Source organism: Chelon labrosus, assembly GCF_963514085.1.
Source record: "Chelon labrosus genome assembly, chromosome: 13".
NCBI classification, from domain to species: Eukaryota; Metazoa; Chordata; class Actinopteri; order Mugiliformes; family Mugilidae; genus Chelon; species Chelon labrosus.
The window spans coordinates 9,652,701-9,673,248 of NC_140346.1; the positions used below are offsets into that span (position 1 = coordinate 9,652,701).

Genomic DNA, 20,548 nt, shown 5'->3' on the forward strand with positions numbered 1-20,548 from the left:
TGCAGGTTTAAGTTTATTATATAATTATTTCTTTATCTGCTCCTGCACTTTATTTGTATGTGCAACATCTCAGTAGTCATGTATGAGGGTGATTTTGGTTCCTATCTGCCGCGTTGGTATGACTGTCTACCTGTCCGCGTGCAAAAAATAAAAGTAGTGTGCATACTGTCCTGTTGTGTTGGTGGTGGTTAAAGAAGACGGCATAACGCCAGATTGTTACCCCCATATCAGCCACTACCCAGAGAGAAGTCCGGGTTACAATTAGTCCATTCTACGTGTAACTTCCCGCTGCTAAATGTCTTATCTCAGTTTTAAAGATATTCAGGATATGCTATGGCACACAGCAAGGTTTTACTACTTCCTTTGTCTTTCAATTCTGTCCTGAGGTGCGGACGGAATCAGACCTTTACTTATGGATGTCCTGACCATGTCCAATATTTATTTTAAATCTATTGCTTTGCACAGTCTGTGTCATGCCATGCATTTAAATCTGTGAGAATTTAGATTAAAAATTATCGGCTTCAGGTTTCATTTAATATACATTAGTTATCTCAGGACGCAAATCACATTTTATTATGAAATTATGTCAGTGTTTATTTTTAAAGGCAGAGTAGACATCAGAAAAAAATAAATCTTTCTCCGCTTCAGCACCCTTCCTACTGCGAGCGTCCTAGCTGAATGTCTTGCTCTAATATCGGGTGTGTGATCATCAAATGGAGCACATACTTTATAGAACTTTTTAAATAATTTTTATTAGTTGTTCTCCTATTTTGTTTCCGTTTTTATAATGCTATTTTAAAAAAATCGTACGGAGCCAGCATGAGATAGGAAAACATAAGGATATGCAAAAAAATTTATTCATGCATTGCAGTATAATTTACATCAGAATGTAGGTGAGAAAACACAAGTGGTATAGCAGCTGAAATCTTATAGTCCAGGTTTCCAAGCTTGTTATGATTTCCCCTAGACCGTTTCAGAGCTACAGTAAAGAGAAGGCATTGGTGTCCCTCCCACTGACAGATGCTTGTGTGTTTGAAAAGCCTTCATTGAAATGTAAAAAAAAAAAATATGGCTTGTTTGTTCGGCTTTCACTGCTCATACCACCTCCCGCTACTTCCACCACCGCTATTGGAACCCTCAATACCCCTAGCCCTTCACGTCCTATTCTTATTTTAATATCTCATGTTTTCCATTTGATTGATGTGTGATCTGTAGTCTTTACTCTGCGTGTATCAGTGCATCACAAGGGTTGAGAGGCCTGTGCTCATTTGTGTGAGTGTGTTTGTGTGTGGACGGGATCATGCTCTCTCTGTGGCTGTGTTTGAGCTCACAGCTAGCTAGCTCAACTCCTAGAGAGGCGATATGTGTCGGTCCATTCAAAGTTGCCAGCAGATGCTGTTGTGTGTTTAAGCGCATGCTATCGCACGCCGCCGGGCAGGCAGTGGAGGAGACATGCACATATAAAAACACAGCAGGCACACCGCTGCAGGTCTGTGTCTGCTGCCTGAGCACTAACATGACAGAGCGTTTTACTTCCTGAATAACTGCACACGCCGTGGTCTGGATTTAGACTTAACAGCTGTGGTTTTAGTGCCGCTAACAGGTACTGTTGCTGTTGATGAGCTTTATTAGCTGCTGCAATGTTGCAAGGTTTTACATCATGATGCTGCATAAAGCAGCTTGCATAAAGGCAGGTTAATTTATAAAAATATTATCAAGACCTCCTTTGGTGCTTCGTCTCAACTGCATGTTTCTTCTACATACTGTATAATATATGATAACCTCGTCATTAAGTGCATCAAATTAATTAAAAGTATATTAGAAGTTGGACTTCAACCATGAAGACTGATTCCGCTCTGATGTCTCTATTTTAAACACGATGCTACAGCTAGTTAGCTTGTAATGAAGTCTGGAAACAACCTGGACTTAGACGCTAAACTAATTGACAAGTTTAATTTTGTTTATTCAATGTGTAAAATGTAACGTCTATAAGTATAGATGGACAATTCCTCTGCACATCAACCATATGTTTCTTCAGGATCAGCTGTAAAGCTCAATGTGGTGTGTGCAGCTGCTGAGATCTTGGCAGTATGTGACTCCTCTTAACACATAGCAAACTCAAAATTGGGCAAAGAGGTGTCATGTGAGCAGAGCTGAGGCGAGTGGGTGGCGCCTAACAAAAGAGCTAGCAGCCTGAAACAACACCCACCTGTCACTGAAAGGCACCATGTCCTTATTTATGCATAACATTAATTCTTGCAATAATTTAAAAAGGCGAGCTTTATAGCGAGAATAGGGAGAACTGTTTTTTGTATGAGTTTAAAACCATGTTTATCTCTTTTGTAACATTTGAACATGGAGTCACAAAGTGGATATTTAGTTTTTGCCACTTCAGCCTTGTCATCATTTTTCAGCTCTGGAGGTTGCCACCTTGGAAAATAGAAAATGTGTGATCTCAAAGCTTCTGATGATACATTGTTATATGTCACCTAGGATTTCAATATATTCTTTATTGTGACTCTGCTAGCTAACATAAGAGCTGCGTTCAATGTTAGTCCAAGTCATATTATTGTGTGTGTAACTTTGAAACCTTGCCGCTCATCAGATAAAAGTAACGCCATACTATTGTGATTAATGCTTGAGTTCGCAGTCCAAGTCTGTCCCCCACCTCTCACTCCCTTGCCTTTCTTCACCTCTCTATGTCCAGGTGTTTTGGTGAAGACACCTGCATCACCATCCCCGACATCGATGCGGTGGTGATGGTGCTGCAGCCCAGCGAGCCCAGGATCACCATCGCCGGGGTGGAGAGACTGAGCAGGCCGGCCTCTGACTTCAGAGCATCGGGAGGCATCGCTCTGTTCCAGGACCTCCACATCGTCAGCACAGTCACCAGGGCAGATGCCACTGCGCCTCACACAGGTAAAGACTGTTGTAAAAGATACTAATACCGTTTTTGGAAAGCCAGTTAGGAGTCACTGTAGTGTTGTTCTAGTTGAGGTAAATTCACTCTCCCCTGTCTTTTACACTGAATCAAACTGGGGAGTGAGGGGAATGTGAAAATCTTAATTCTGAATCCTTATTTTCTTGTGTTTGTGTGGTTTGAATTGAGACATTTTTTAAAACTGCATTTTCATCACTTGCCCTACTTTTGAGAGTCCCCATGATAAAATGTAATGCATAAATGTACATAATTTACTTGCACAGGTTCCTTCCCAGCGATAAGCTCACACGCCAGAAGGCACAGGTCCTGGTATATCTCACAAGTGGGAGATACATACGTACCTCCCTCAAGGTAGAAGCCTGTCTCAGCTAAATATTTCAGCAGTTTTTTTTTCTCTCTCCATATTTATAATATGTTCACTCATTCATGAAGTCCCATAGCCTATTCAGTGCCAACTGTCTCGCAAAACAAACCTTCAGAGAAAATGGAGCATTTCATAACGCCTCATGAGACTGTAAATCAGCAGCAGCAAGCGTTTCTTTCATCTGCTACATCTGCACACGCTGTGAATGCAAGAAAACAAAAGTTGTGTCTATTCGCTCTAACGCTGGCACAGTTTCTAACTTGGTGGCAGCAAAGGTTATCAAAAACGTACAAGTCAGACTGACTCACAGGCAGCACGTAACAACTGTAAAAATATCACATCCACTCACTTGTCCATTGTGTGATGTTTAAGATGTTTCACCACTCTTCCAAGTAGCTTCTTTAGTTCTGAAAGACTGATATGGAGTTGAAGTTTAAATAGAAAAAAAATAGTAGTACTCTAACAACCCATTACTGGCCAGAGACTCTCTGGTTATTACTGGCCAGAGGTTATTACTCAGTCCACCTCCGCTGTTCAGTGAGGAGTTTTCCAATTTGACATAGATGACTTCCTTTACTCCTATTTCAAACCATCTGTCTTCTACTAGATCAAATGGGGACCCTGTTGTCCTCAAAGTAGTGTCCTATGTCCTTCAGGTGTGGGTGGACGGCTGAGTCTGTACAGACTTGTACATTGAGGAAACAAAACACCCCCTTCACAAACGCATGGCTCAACACAGGAGAGCCAGCTCTTCAGGCCAGGATTCAGCTGTCCACCTACTGCTATGACCTGGATGACTGAGAACCTTCACAGACATTCAGATCTTTCCCTTATAATCACTGTTGAAGTGAAACTCATGCATTCATGAAATGGTCAGACAGAGGTTAGAGCATCTTTAGCTTCTATAATGTGACTTTGCCAGTAAGATCAAATGTGTGCACTGATACAAGAGAGGTTTAAATGAAGAGCTTTAAATTTGACTGTATCTTTAAAAACTGGGCACTGCTTAGCAAGTCTGGCAGCGTGGCAGGAATACGCTGCATATCAGGCTACACCCACATCTCCTCCACTCCCGCTGTTAGATCAGAATGAGGGAGAAATGAGTAAATTAGACCATAATCAAGTTATTTTGAAAGACCCACACCTCTGATCCATGAGTCTGCCAGCAACTAAAGCCTATGAGCTGACTGCCAAGTGTGCTTTCATATGATGGGCAGGGGGGAGCCAAGCGCCCTAAAGCACATTTGATTGGATCCAGCTAATACCCGAGTTGAAGATGAGTCATCACAAGTATTTTAACATTTTATTGTGGAGATGAGGCAGGAATTTTGATGAGTAAATCCATTTGATGTGAGGAACGCTGGATATGGCGCCACAAAGCAGCCTTGCCTGAGTGGAAACTTGCGTTGCAGTTACTGAAATATCATATGCGACCCAGATAGCATTTAGCCAAGGACTGTAAAGGAAACATCTCGACTTGTCAGCTTCAACTGCAAGAGTAAATATTCTGAATATTAATGTTATATTATTTCCATCGAGGTTTAATAAAATCTTCATAGAGGCCAGTGTGTCTGAAATTTTGGACTGCTTGAATTTAGTGTAGGTTGGGGCAAGTGCCTCTTCACACCAGCTATAAACAGCAGTGTGTGCCTTTTGATATGTTGAGTCAGTTTCCTGGTGCTCAGTACATCCCTCTCGACACAGGTCTGTCCCTAAGCTACTACAGACCCCCTCCTGCTGAGTAAGACCTGTTCCTACCAGAAGACTGATTCCCAAGGTCACACTGCCTTGACCGGCAGCAAATGACTATGACATTTAAATCTCTGCGGCTGAAGTCTCACTCAACGATCTGACCACCGAGGCAGGAACCGCCCGGCTCGGCCACGGGCCCCGCCGCTGGCAGCCAATTAGGAGCAGATAAGCAAAGCGAGAGGGAGGTTTTAGCTCTCCATTGTGCGTAATGCGACGAAGGAATAGGAGCAGAAAGTGGCATCGCTTTCAGGAGTCGGTAGAGCTCTTTATGCTAGTGAAATGGAGACTCCAGCTGGGGGGAATAGATTAGCTGGAAGCCACAGAAAGACACAGAAATGGAAAGAAAGAAAGTAGGAGAGATGCGAAGAGAGAGAGTGTACGACTGTGGGAGAGGGAGTCACAATGAAGTTCCATATTGAGCAGATTTCGCTTTCTTTCAAGGCTTAAAGGATTCAATATGAATTGCTTTTTTCTTTTGCAGGGCATGTAATAAGTTTCTTTTGGACCCTGCTAATCACCCCCTCGACCTCTTCCACGCTTTGTCTCTCTGTCATTCATTTGTCTTCTCACTGAGCCTTCTCAGCAGTGCCTTGTTTCTCTCTCTCTAAACTACAGTGCATTTTCAAGGCTTACTCTAAAGCCATAGTCGCACGTCTCAAACTCATCATTTTAAATGATTTAAACATTTTGACCCATTTCCTTTGATGGTCATCCTTTGTTCCCTTCTTTTCCACTTTGCTTTAAAGTTTTTCTTTGGTTTGGTTCATTTATTTTTTTTCACCCAGTCATTCTGTACTCAGTGGTTCTCTTTTTATCTCCTCTCTTAAGGAGCATAGCTTGAGTTTTGTTTTTCTTCATTCCACTCACACTTTATCAGATCAGTGTTGGCTGCACGATCACACAAACTGTTCCTTGGACATAGCTGCGCTCAGGCTATACTGTAAGTGTGCACTAGCTTGTGTCAGCTGTCGTCCTTTTTTACTACTCCATTCACAACCAGTCGGCATTTAACACCAAGCCGGTCAACGCAGACACAAACAATTAAAGCGGCTTCTAATGCTTGCATGTCTTTATCATGATTTCGCTGTTGTGCTTTTGTGTGATCGTCACGTAATGCATTGTTCTTGAAGAGGTTTCATAAAAAATGCTTTCATCCTTCCCTCACCAGCTGCTCTCTGAGGAGCTTTGAAAGAAGCATGTAGTCAGTTGCAGCATGTCACTAGTTGATTCTTGAGCACTGAAGTATTAATACCATGTCATGATTCCTAACTGTAAAAAATATTTTGAAAAGTTCAAACCCAGTGTTTTAAGCCTTTTTTGTTTTTACATGCAAGACTGGAACTTTTTAAAGGCTTCTTTGAAAGCTTGCATAATGCATTATCTGAAAAAAATATAATATTAATCCCTAGAAACATGCTTCTAGCTGGCAGTGGTTCCTCAGAGAACGGTGATTGGTCCAAACCTCTTTGGATCAGCCACAACTAGGTAGAGTCCTGTGAGAATAGACGCCTTGCTAAATGTATGAGCAAGGCTGCAAGGCGACAAATTAAACAGTTACTCTGGTTGCACAGTATTAAGTTTGCTAATGTTAAGTTGCCACCATAAGCTTGTAGTCGTATCAGACCAACAACTTCTGTAGCAGCAAAGTACTGACTACACAGAACTTTGAAATGTTGCTCGGTACAATGAGAAACAAGAAAGGTTCAAAACATTATGCCATATGCTATTGCTCAGGCTGCAGCCTTAATGAAATCATTTACCAGCTGCTCTCCCGAAACAGTGAGCTAACAGAGGCTAAAAAGCAACATAAACATCCTTTTTACTGAGAGCAATAAGCACAACAACCCTTTAAAGAAATGCCCTAACATCCCAAAACAACACAGTACTTTCTGTCCTGAAATACATCTGTCTTTACTGTTTTGCTCACTCTCCCTCTTTCCTCCACCTCATCTCTGCCTCCCCTCTGGACATGCCCCTCCAAACACACACGGTGTCTATCTGTCTTTCTCCACTGAGAAGCTGTTAAATGAGCATAGCCTGTTCTCTCCCTTGGGAAGGAGAATTCTGGGAAGTAGTGGAGTGGGGGTGGAGGCTAGTGCTAAGCAGGCTGTCAAACAGCCCCAGCAGCCACCCTGAACTACTATGATGGGAACTGTCTGAAGGGAACCTGGTACCACAGCAGCTCATGGCTCAGTCTCTGTTCAAAGAGTTCACAGGTAATTGGAGTCCAGGAGTTAGAGTAGGTGGGTTGTTTCATGTACTGTTCGGATCATGGTTCTTCAAAGCGTGCAGCAGTGTTTTCTTCTTCCTCTTCTTTTTTTTTTAGCTTGGCAACCTCAGTTAGACTAGTGATATGTGGCAATTAAGGACACGTCTATTCACTGTCTGCGTTTGACACATTGTGTTTCATTATTAGTTTGGTTCATTAAGTGAGATGAGGACAAAGCCATCTGAGCTAAAGTAACCATAGAGAGAAGATGAAAAATTGGCTTCCAAACAACTGAAGCGCAGCTCATTAGAAGTGAGAGCATATTCTAATCTAAAAATAGAAAATGACCCCAAATACAGAGTTAGTTACGCTTCCTCATGCTTGTAAAACCCACATCAACACGAGGTGAGGGCAAACTGATTCTGATCTTTGCTGGTACGACCATCAGAGCTGGCAAATCACAGCAAAGTGTTTCTGTGTGTCTCTGTGTGTGCAGCACATCGACCCGGTGTGCTGGAGGAAATCATTCATAACTTGGATTACTGTGATGTCCTGGTGCTGGGGGAGGAGCTGAACCCAGAGCAGGAGTCTCTGCAACTGCAGCGAAGCGCTCTGCTTGGAAAACACCTCGATGCCACCAATTCAACCTCTGGCATGTCCATATACGGTAGGTTGTCATCCTAACAACAAAAAATCTCCATCTGGTGTGTTCTTATTTTTTTCCCCAGAACATTTATACATCTGCCGGTGCTATGGACCAGCTAGAACAACCCTCTGATATCCCTGCCTCTTTCCACAGGCGTGGACTCCATGTCCAACTACGAGCAGGTAATCCGACAGGTGCGCTACTACAACTGGCAGCCCGGACAGCTAACGGAGAGAAGGTTTCGCCTGACTTGCTCCGAGCTCAACGGACGCTACACCAGCAATGAATTCAGCCTTGAGGTCAGTGTGGACCACAGCCTGCAACTACAGACGGCTTTTAGAGTGTAGCTTTAAAAGTTTGAGACTCTAAAGTGTTACCAGAAAGGTGGAGGTGGATGGAAATGAAACGAAACAATTAGTTTAAATTGAATGTGCAACCATTCTAGGAATCAGTTAATAATTTCTGTAGTAAAGCATAATTCCAGTTTATCTCATCCTGCCGCATTTCTCATTAATGTGCCTTCACATTTAGAGATTCAATTACAGAAAATAACGTTTATTGGAATGACTTGTGAACTCTCACATAACTGCCAGCACTTTCTTCCATTTTTGGAAACTATCTCCTGGCTCTTTCCCATTTCATTGTTTCTCTGTTGGTATGGTAGCATTACCAAAGGGTAGCAAAGTTGCCAAATTGCCTATGAAACACATTCTGCAAAGACAGACAGGCCAGGTGAATGCTGAAGAAAGAAAGAAAGAAAGAAAGACTACGCTGACTCAGCTCACTTCTCTGGCCGTGCTTTAACTTTCAGTGCAAATAAAAAAAATGTCCCTCGGAGGGACTCAGCCAGTGAACAAATGCATGTTAAACAGCAGACAGGGACGGTGACACAGCCTGGTTCAACATATACTAAAGGAAGCCGCTCTGCAACAATGAACACTTCATCTGTTCCTGCAGAGACCCTCAGCTGTTGTACAGTGAGTCAGGCGTCTCTGGCTGCAGAAACATCCACGCACTCTCTACCTGTAATACACTGTTCTTGATAAATGACAAACCCAGCTCAGTGTGTCAGGGAACCACGGTTTGTTTCTGTCCCTGTTCTGAACATTGGATTTATAGACTCTCTGGTGTTTACATGAGGGATACTAACAATACATAGGTTGAACCTTGTTGGGTGTGCTGTTGAATCTAGAATATATTTCTACTTGTATTGAGTCCACCCTGTCCCCCAACAGACATAAATACATCCACTTCCCCATGCCCCCAGCCTCATTCTAAAGTCTGAACTTTGAGTCTGTACTTTATTCTGTCTAATATATATCAGTTGGGAGAGTTGAGGCAAGTTAAGGCACACAGGCTGCAAAGCTGGGTCTGGGCAGATAAGAATGAAAATGTGATAATTTTACCTTCCAAAACCATGACATCTGCCTCGTCTGTTCCTTAACCAGGTGAGCTTCCTGCACAGTTCAGAGGCCGGGGAGCACATCAGTCACATGGTTGCCCCGCCTCAGTACATGCAGGTGGTCCACCATCCGTCCATGATCCATGACCTGTATCCCAGCCACAGCTCAGGTAGGAAAACCCACACTAGATTGCAATGCTGCATTATTTTGGTCTTCCTCTTTATTTCATGCATTTTTAATATCACGTTCTGTCTAGTCAAATTACATTTTGATTAATCATTTCCAACATGGACGCGAAGACTGTTTTTATTCCAGTGCATATCTGGGTTACGGGACACTGCTGTACAACAGCATCAAAGACAAGCCAGTTCACTCCCACACATGAGCATGTTGTACAATATAAAAGAACATCAGTGATTGCATCGCCACATATTTAAAATATAATATTTCATATAAATTGTGCTTCATAGATCAAACCAGAAACCGTGTGCGTTTTTTTTATGTTTGTGAGGAATGACTCAAATTCAACTTTTTTGTGCCTTATGCATTTCCCGGGGACCATCTGCACCATCTTGCGAGTTTGGAGCCAGAGTTTGTGCAGTACGGTCTGAGAGTGGAGCCCAACGGAGCCGCGATATCAATGACCTACCCACACTTCCGCCAGAGTCACATGCTTTTTCATTTAATTAATACTGCGCTCTGCTCTACCTCCACCAGTTACAAGGAAATGTTGGATTATACACTGTACTTTTTTTTCCAACTCTCACATCCACTTCACGGAGCAGTTGGTTTGGCATCTGGTAGTCTTCATGATGTCACATCCTGTTTCTATAGCGTCAACTAACTAACTAAAACAAAACTTATCCGTAAATTTGACCTTCGAGCATTCATCAGTATTATATTAACTCCCTAAAATGACTGAATCCATCCTTGAAAAAAAAAAAATTTAATGTGTACTTTCGTGTTTTAATTTGGCCCATCCACTAACATGGAGGGGGAGGAGCTTATGACCTATACTGCAGCCAGTCACCAGGGGGTGCTCTATTGGCTTTGTTAATTTAAAAATGTTTAAATTAGACAGGCTGACGAACAGCATGCTCAAAAAGTCTAGCATATGTAACCATAGACTTAACCAGATTCAATTCTTATCAGAACACAAGTCTGGTAAAACGTCATATGGATTTCATTATGTGCCATGTTTCAACGAATGCAGAGAAAAAATATACCTCTGCAAGCAGCTGGATGGTCCTACAACCAATCAGAGCTATTTTGCCCACCCTAACAGTTTGATTGTCCCGGCAGATCTTTGCCAGAGCATAATCAGTTCCCAACGGAACTATCCTAGACCAGCATTACCCCACAAATGTCTTGTCTCTCAGTGGTACATGTGACAGCACTCTTTTGGGAAATATAAATGCCAAAGAAATGTGGAAATTGACTTGACAAAACATAGATGGGCGCTCCCAAAGGTAAGCCTTCGTGACAGAGGGTGAGATGCAGAGAAACACACTGAGGAGCCACCACTGCAAAAAGAAGAAGGAGCTTGTGAAGAGTTTTTATGTCAGCCATCCATCCCAGGGTAAACATGGCGAGATCCAAGGGAACGTTTGGTTCCGCTTTCTAGTTTGTTTATCGCGCTCCTCATCAGGCTGCTGCTCTTGTACACAGTGATCTAGGCCCTCCCAAATGATGCAGCGGGCTCATTCCCCTCCCTCGGCACATATGAGCGTTCTAAAATAAAAAGAAACATGTCGAGGAGGAGAGACATTGGTCTTAATCTACCACATGAGGTTTAATTATTCATCAGACTCTAATGGATTCTACTTAGAGTCCTGGAGAGTTCAGTGGCCGATGCTGTTAACAGCGCAGAGAGTTGGAGGCCGTGTGAAGTGTGTGTGTGCGAAAAGGAGGTCAGCAGAGCACAGAGGGAGGTGAGCGGTTGGAAATCAAAGAGCGACGTCTAGCAAAAATAAAACCAGAAAAAGAGACGTTTCCAGTCGTTTGGGCCATGACGCGCTTTCGGCACATGTGAGTGTTTCCTCTGATATCCTGCCGAAAAGCGTGAATGAAGGGGACCCAAATGTCACGGAGTGTGTGTGTGCTCGCTCTTGCAAACGCTCAACTCAAGTTACTCGTGTAGGGAGGAGGAGGAGGAGGAGGAGGAGGGGGGCGCATGAATCTTCACTCCGAGGAAGATCAAAGGCTGTGGATTTAGTGTGAAAATCTAGGAAGTAGACTGAATCAAATGATCATCTGAAGAGTCCTCTGTGAGCCCCACCATCGTTACACACACACACACACACACACACACACACCAGGAGGGACTAGTGGAGAGAGGGCAGGCGCAGAGAAGTCATGTTATTTCAGCAGGCTGGAGATCAGAGCAGACCAAATAAACATTAGTTCAAGAGAAATCCCTCGGTGTGTGTTGTGGTTATGCTACTAAATAGGGCTTATGATACATCTTTGCAGTCATGTACTACACAGACACCAAATGTGTTTTTTTATCTAAATGGATTTGAAACGATCTGTAGATTACACGACTGTGTCTTCGGCTGTTTAGCTTTGATTTGTAGGAATCCAGTCAGCTAATTTAACTAACAAGTATTAAGCAGTTTACAGTTCTTTCCTAATTACTTATTTAAAAAAAAAATGTAATGAGCAAGAAACCTTTACCCAATTAACATTAACATTTGGTTTGTGTCTGGAAAAAGGGATAACTACACATTTCAAAGTGGTCCGACTCACATTAGTTGGGTTTCAGCCGGGCTCTTTAAAAGGAAAATAGAAACACAGCCTCACAAACTGAAATGTCACCTGACTCCTCCTCACAACTGAACATTGTAATTGATTGAGCTTAATGCCTATATTCATTTAACAGGTGCAATGAAACACAATAAACATTCAGGACTCATTTTAGATATCTTATTTTTATATCAGTCCCTGGCCAAACCACTTGGACACACATATCACAGCCTTTAATTACAAAAAAGGAAAAGAAAAAAAAAAAAACAGATAAACACCTAAAGACTTTGAACTAATGCATAAAGCAGAAGAAGGAATAAATCACTGCTCAGTGATCAGCCCTTGCTTTTTAACATTATGCTTCAAACAAGTGTAAAACAAAAGAGCATGCAAGATGCAAACATAGATACAAAGCACTGTTTTTACTGAGTGTGCATCAGTGGTGAGTGCCTCATTTATCCTGAAGTGTCTTTAATTTAACTAAGTGAGGCTTAGCCCCGAACAGGCCCCTTCAAGTTATTAATGTCTGTCTTCAGATCTGCCCAGCATCTTATACTTATAATGTACAGTATTTGCCAAGCAGCTGAGAGCAATTTAGTCATATTTATAATGTGATGTTGGGATGGAATTTATTTATTAGAGATATTATTAACCCTGTGTTTCCTTCATCTTATCATGGTTTTTACATTTTAGAATTTCAGGAATAAAATGTTGATTTTCATCATCTAAGATAATATATCAAACATTTTGCTTATTACACTCAGTATCCTACTAACATAGGGAGTTTTCCTAATTCCTGTCATTCATGAAAAAATAATAAAATAAATAAAAGTCAGACTCTGTTGTAGTTTATTTCACACATCGTAATTAATAAAAACATCAGCCTTTTTGAACAAATAAAAGTAAACTTCACTGTGTAATATGTTCAGTGTAACAGCTTTGCGTTTGCGTGGGAGCCCGTCAAAAACCTGTCCTTCTCATCGCTCCCATCCCATCCCGAGCCCACAAAAACACTCCCGTCATATCCCGATCACGTAACTGCCCCACCAAAGAAATCCTGTCCCGCCACTTTGGGAACCACTGGGTTAGAGTGACCCAAAACCAAAAGATTGTAAACCGTAAATCCAAAATGTGAGCTAATGGGTGCTAAATGGCAACAAAGAGCTGAAGGAAAACCAGACGATTGGATCATGGTCATCTGATTCATCTCTTACAAGTGGGCTCTTTCTTATTACACATTTCGCGAGATAGAAAGTATAGAAAAATATTGATTTGTGCCGTTTTAAAAGTAAGAAAATGAAGACAGGAGAACCGGTTATTGATCCATTGCGAAAGTGGACACTCACACAGGTCTCGGTGAAGCATAAATCTCCTGAAAAAAGTGAAAACATCCATATGAGGTACAGGGCTTTTAATACAAAAATATTGATTAGTGGAGCGTTAAAGCAGCAAAGTACGGGTGATTCATGTGCATAAAATATTACAACACTGACCAAAAAGAAAATATATATAAATGAAGAAGCCCTTTTGAGATCACTATAAGTAACACATTGCTTTTATTTTATTTAGCATCACAACCATATCAGCAGTTTAAGAGCAATCATTTATATATGGTCTGACACAAAATGCAGAAGTCATTGGGATTTTTATATTTATTTTTTTATTTTTTTATTTTCATGTAATACATATTGTGTCCATTTATTTCTGAGTGTTGTGTTGCTTTGGTGTGGCTGAAATCCTTCTTTAAAGTTCTGTCCATTTCCTTTTTCTTACTTCTCCGTGTCTTCTCTTGTCGTTCTCAGGTGTACCCAGCGCTGCCACCGTGGTCATCGTAATGTGCATCGCCGCCCTGGTAGTGGTGGTGGTGCTGGGCATATACCGCATCCACCTGACCCACCAGCAGGAGGTGAAGCTGGCGGAGACGGCCAAAGAGGCAGACGTGACCTGGGACGACTCTGCTCTGACAATCACGGTCAACCCTATGGAGGTAGGAAGAAAGGAGAGGGATTCAAGAAAGGATGAAGGAGGGACTCTACTTACTGGAGCCTTTACAAACTGAAGGATGAATCATTGGAAATTCTGTCTTTTTAAAGAAATTTTTGATTACTGCGTTTTTGAAAATATGCAAATGTTTCTCACCTCAGAACCTGGAGGAGCCCCAGGCTGCAGAGGAGGAGGCCAGCGAGGAGGAGGAGGAGGATGAAGAAGAGGAGGAGGAGGAGGAGGACGACGACGACGAGGAAGAAGAGGAGGACGACATCACCAGCGCCGAGTCAGACGACAGCGAGGAGGACGTGGATGTCCAGCTACCCAGGATGCAACGCTCAAGCAAGAAGGGCCAAAACTGGGACAAAACAACAATATCTTATTGAAACACTCCCTCACAGTCGGTCACAAACACACACACACTCTTCAACATGTCCATTCTGAAAACCTCAAATCAGACGGTTGAAACAAAAAGACTTCATGTGACGTTGATGCTCTAAAAAATGAGGTAATATCTCCACCTACTGGAAGACCACACTGAAACACACACACACACACACACTCACACTCACACACAATGATTTAACCTTAGCCTCGTCAGAAAAACCTCCCGTTTTGTACAACTGATAAGTAATATGACACTAAAACCGCTCCTCTGTCAAATGACGTTCATCCTGCTTAAAGGAATTAGAAATTTAGGTCATCCCCTGAGACGTGTTTTCCTTTGAACGTTTCCTCCCATTACAATCTAATCCACAACTACAATCTCAAGTAAAATAAAATTATATGAAAGCTGTTTTGTCAGTTAAACCCTGCACCATGCATTCAGTTTGATGTGTCAAGTTTCACAGTGAGATTTATGATGTCCCATATTTAAAAAACAAAATGCAAAACAGCCTTTATTTAAGAAAAAATGAGCGAAAGTAAAGCGACTATTTTTGGTTTGTATACTTCATGTTATTTATCTGTCTTTACTCAAGCCTCCGCGGCGAAGCCAGGTGATTTTACAGAAAATAGCATATTTTCAATGGTACTCAAAAACAAACAAAAAGGAAAAGATAAGTGTGCCGTCACAGATGTGTTGAACTAGCCGAGGGGTCTGAGTCCTGGGTCTCTGGGAAAGACAGAGGAGTCTCCTTGTACATTTTTATACGCTCCTCTCTTGTAAATACTGAGTATAGTAGGTGACACCCCCCTCCCTCCCTTTCTGCCTCCCTCTCTCCCTTCTCCCACCCACCAACCCAACCCTCACATTATCCACCCGGCAGCCTCCCGCCTGTACTCGGCACACGCCACCTCTTCATATGTATGTGCACACCATGAACCCTTAGCCTGCAGGAGTCTTTCCACGGCCGACCCCTGAGTCCTCTGTGTGTGTGTTCCTAGCTCAGTGTTCCCATCATTCCGGCCGACACCGACGACGGGTTTGTTTAGGCGGATGTGCCACTGCCTGCGTAGTGACTGGATCAGTTGAGGTGAGATTTCTGTGCAAAAATATGTGGCAGACAGAGAATAACATCCCCTACTAGTCATTAATGCTGCATTAGAGTGAGAGAGTTAGAGTTTCCATCAAGGAAAAATGCAATCAGCAGAAAGACCTCTGCTAGTTTTCGTGACCAAAACCAACAGTGATATTATTTTAAATGTGATAACTACAAGATTTGTTTTGTAACATAAACGTCACACTCCTTGCATTAAAAAAAAAATACCCTTAAATATGACTACAGTAAAAAACATAGAACTACAATAAGGTAGGAAAATCTGTATTATGAACATCTTTATTATTATTATTATTTATTATTATCTTTATATTAACAGTGGATTAAATGACTGCATGTAGAATGTCAAGTGTCACTTATGATGGCCTGATGGCCTCACAGAAAGTTATCACACAACTTCTAATCTTTTTGGTTTTACGGCGGACGGCTGTGATGTTCCAGTTCCAGCGGTGCATTGGCCGCAGCAGCAGAGAGCTGTTTTTTTAAATAAAGCCCCAGCTATCTGCCCAGAACCACGCGGCCTACTGGGACAAAAAGTCAGAGAGACGCTAGCAAATGTTGCGGAACGTGTTGCATCTGAATACACGAGCTTTTCCTTAGGGAGTTGGAAAGCCTGAAAACAGAGCTAAAAGTAGACGGGATATTGGAAATTCATCAGGCGGCTAGCACGAATGTGAATAAATTGTGTTGCTGCTTCATGTCTGCTGAGTGTGTGTGCCAACACATCTGGCTTATCGAATGCATACGGTAAATTCCCAAGTCACTAAAAACCAGATTAATGACGGCTGAAGGACAGTGGACTTAATGTGTCAGGCTCTCATACAGTTCAAGCCTGTGAACCCTCAGAAAATTTGTTATTTAGTTATTTATTATTTCCACATATTTTTTTGTTTTTGTCAGGCATTTATGGCAATTTAATGATCACATTTTTTATTTTTCTTAGAGCAAAAACAAACAAAAAACTGGTCAGTGTGTTGAGAACATATTAAACATTTAGGTTTTATTATTTATATTTTTTTTACCTTTTTATTTCGCCTTGTGGTAGAAAAAAATACAGTTTCTGTCTGTTTCAGTTGGACTGAAATACTAATGTCCTCTGAATTTCTTGTCTGAATTGGTGAATATATATTATATAAGTTATGATAGTCATTTATTATTGCCAGTAAAAACTGAGGACGACCGAACATTTATTACCAGGTGAACCTCTGCAAGATTAGGTTGCACAGAAAAATCAAAAATATAATAATAAATATTTTATATATATATATATACAAATATAATTATGAGAACAAATCTAAAATAATAATATCTAAAGAAAAACATATTTATACATCTGGTAAAGGAAGGTTTGATCATGTTAGTGGTGCAGAGGTTTTAGCGACTCATGTATCATGTATACTTGGCGTTAGGGTTAAAGTTGTTAAAGTGATAACCGTAAGCGACTGGCTCATGCTGTCACTGACTCCAAATTAGCTGTGGACTTCTGTTTGTTACTAGTTCTAGAGACTCCAATTACACCGTACCTGCAAGAGACTTTTCCAAACTTCAGCCTTCAGGTGAAAAGCAGCGTTAATGGAAGAAGTTCAGATTTAGACTAGAGGGCCGTTGTCACGTCGTATAAATCCCACTTCATTAGCCACAACTTGAGGCCTCTGCATTGTGAAGTCGCCTGGTGCAACTTAAAGAGGGCGGAGGGTTGGGTAGGGGGGGCATGTATCCGGCAGTGTCACATTTGTTGCAATCAGAAAATCCAGTCAAAAGTTGTATTCGCCTTGAAGTGAAAGGGCATTAATCTCTGGCCATCCTGAGTCCAGTCCGTCTGTAATGTCTGAGAGCAAAGAATCCAGAAATGACGGAAGGTCTTGTCTCAAGAAGACAGATATAACAGCGTATACATGTACATGTGTATACCTAATACAGTCTGCCACAGATAAATCAAAAGGTCTGTCACAAACACTGGGAAATGTCCTCACGTAGTGAGCCTTTGCTGTCCTGTGGGTATAGCTGGGAGAACCTACCGTATGTGTATACTGTAGCTCTACTGTATGTTCATGTAAAGATCCATATGTTGTTTAAGAGTTTTCTTCATCTACTGTGACACCTGGTCTTGTGACGTCACCTCCCTCCTTGCACCCCCTCCCCTTGAAATCTTTGGTGGATTTTGCATCGGCCCGAGTCCTAATGTTGTCCTGACGTTTGTTTTAGAAGAGGACTGTGACTCTGAAACCTTGTATAATGTGTAAAAGGTTTTTATTTTCGGTTTTATTTCTTTTCTTTTTCTCTCTGGACTATTTGGTCTGTTTTCCTTTGGAATGGTCACTACAGCACTTTCTGTAAATTGGCCAATAAAAACTTGTTTTGGAATCTAGCTGTGGGTCTCGTATTTGTGTGACGCCGTGTGATTATGTGTGTTAATCTTATTATGTAAGGTTTCTAAAAATCTGACCGGCGAAGGATAAATGTGCGCAATCTCAACTGAATTGTGCCCAAAAAATTCAGAGACGTAGTACAGATGAAAATGAACCTCAAACCTCAACAAAAAACATCTGACCTTGGTACGTGAGCAGATTTCTCGAAGGACATCTATTTAATTGAATTCTATCATCCATTTTCTGAACTGCTTAGCCTCTCCAGGGGGAAGCGACACTGATCCCCGCTGGATTACTTTTTGTTCTTTTGTGAAAGCCACAGAACTGTATCGAATAAGCCAGCAAACATGAGAGGGCTGTATAAAATATCATCAGCAGTCTGCAGGCTTTTGCTTTGAATTTCACCCAAGCTCTTTAAATGGCTTTTAGCTGCATTTATGTCAAGGCATTAATATTAATCTTAGCATATTAGATAGATAGATAGATAGATAGATAGATAGATACTGTCATGTAGAGGGGGGGTGATGTCAGGGACTCCAGCTCTGCCCCTACCACAGAGCCTGCGTTCTGTTTGTCCGGCCGTGAGGTTCCCTTCTTCTTAGTGTTGCCTCCCCAGCACACCACCGCCTAGAAGAGGGCACTGGCAACGATAATCTGGTAGAATGTGTCCAGCAACTTCCGGGAGATACTAAACGATCTTAGCCTCCTGAGGAAATAGAGACGGCTCTGGCCTTTTTTGTACACTGACTCTATGTTAGCCGACCAGTCCAGTTTGTGATCCAGCCGTAGACCCTGGTACTTCTAGGTCTGAACCACCTCCAGAAACCACCAATCAGAAAATGAAGCCTTTATGAGTAGAGTCAACTATTGAGCTGGGTGCTCTCCGTGGTGCTGAAATGCTGCTCAGTACACTTGCTACATGTTCCACTGATAATTGGAGTGAAAGTCAGATAAGCCGCTACAGTCAGAACAGAATGGCTCAATCACAAGAAGTTTTCTAATTCAGAGCGGCGGTTGTAAATCTTTGAGGAAAAATATATAATATATAGGAAAGTATATGCACCCAGTGAAATAATGGAAATCCTTGATGTGATCGTTTCTTTCTGAGTGGATTCTTTCTGAGCGAGCATGTCCGCCCCGCGTTGGGTAAGCATCAGGTTACGTGTCCCAGAGGGAGCGCAGCATGGCAGCGTTTGCCAAGATGGATGAAGCTGGGATTGATGTGGGCAGCGCTGTTGAAAACGTGGCGTGGAGCGATGGTCCGTTCTGTTCAAACGTTTTGGGTTCTGTGAACGCATGCATCTGATCGGATCGTTTTATTTAGCGCCACTTTAAACTGTGAAGTTTGAATTATTTCAATCAGAGGGAATAATATTGTCCATGTTGATGTAGTTAGTGCCGCTTTACACTGGTCAGACCAGTCTGGGTATAATACAGTTCCGCTGTGTCACCTTTATTTTGATAGAGGCCAAGGAAAAAAAAAAAAAGGGAGGAGGTCTGGGTGGATGGGCCAACAAAAGCCAAATACTGGACGTCATCCACTTCCAAATGACAGCCAACTAGCGTTTTTATTTCTTTGTTCTTTGTTTGGCATGATCATGACTCCCTTACGATGTGTTTATTACTGTGACCATGACAGTGTAAGTGTTTTAACCCAAAGACGCCTGAATGTCTCAAAACAGATTATGAAAGGCTCAGACAGTGTGTTTATCCTCTGGTTATTTCAAGTGTTGTTCTAGAGGGCCTAGTCAAATAGAGTTATGTTTAGATTGGATCACTTGGGTGGTCAAAGTGACGTCCTCATAAACACCAGGAACCAGATTTCCCAGAAGAACACTACATTGTAACAGGGTCATCAGTGTTATTCACTTACTTCAAATCATATTGTAGAGACACATATGCTCTCTGTGTCACATTATGAGATCACAACTCATAGACTGGGACATAATTCCAAGGAAAACGCAATAATCTTAAGGTTCTTTTTAGTTAAGGAGGGGGTGGTTGGGGTTAGGTGAAGCGTCTGATTGAGGTTGCGCTTTAAGAAGAGATTAAAGCAGGTACAGTGAATGCAAGGTTCTCCAAGGTGACAAAAACAGGTTTGTTTTACTGTGAGGAAAAGAACTGAGCCTGTGTGATGAAGCCCAAAGACAAAAAGTCCTTCAAACAGCTGTTTGACAATCCTTTCCTATACTGTAACTCTATACAGGATAAAGTGTAAGCACAGCAACCTGTGTCTTTTATTGAAGCTTTCATGCACTGCTTTATTTTGTCACTTTTCCCACATGAACACGCCTCATGCTCAAAATCTGCCTATGCTTAGCATGGAAATGGAACACAGCAGAGAAAAAGTGGCTTGAGTTTTAAAGTGTGTTAACTGTACGTTGTAGCTTATTGCTTATTTCATTCTGGTTCACGTACACACCATGTATGCAGTGAAAGTTAAAGTTTTGCAGCAAGTTAAGAGCACAGCTGTCATTAGAGCAATAAAAGACGAACGATATGAGAGCTCATCAATTTTTCATCGACCATTTTTTTGTCAGCTCAACATTATGAATAAATGCCTTGTTATATCAACGTTTGGAAAAGTGAAGAAAAAAAAATGTTAAATTTATTATATATAATCTATAATTTAGA

The 20,548-nt window shown here is 41.8% G+C and overlaps 1 protein-coding gene across 1 annotated transcript in view; it reads left to right on the forward strand.

Annotated features, from left to right (window-relative positions):
• Positions 1-15,136, forward strand: part of LOC311498348 (calsyntenin-2-like) — a gene marked incomplete at its 5' end in the record, with an annotated part of 268,748 nt that extends 253,612 nt beyond the window's left edge. Inside the window, 6 exons of the mRNA XM_084558889.1 lie at positions 2,708-2,919; positions 7,763-7,933; positions 8,066-8,211; positions 9,361-9,484; positions 13,863-14,047; positions 14,205-15,136. Coding sequence (XP_084415015.1) covers positions 2,708-2,919; positions 7,763-7,933; positions 8,066-8,211; positions 9,361-9,484; positions 13,863-14,047; positions 14,205-14,432 — 1,066 coding nt within the window. The 3' untranslated portion in view covers positions 14,433-15,136. The remainder of the gene's footprint in view (positions 1-2,707; positions 2,920-7,762; positions 7,934-8,065; positions 8,212-9,360; positions 9,485-13,862; positions 14,048-14,204) is intronic.
• Positions 15,137-20,548: the final 5,412 nt, after the last annotated feature.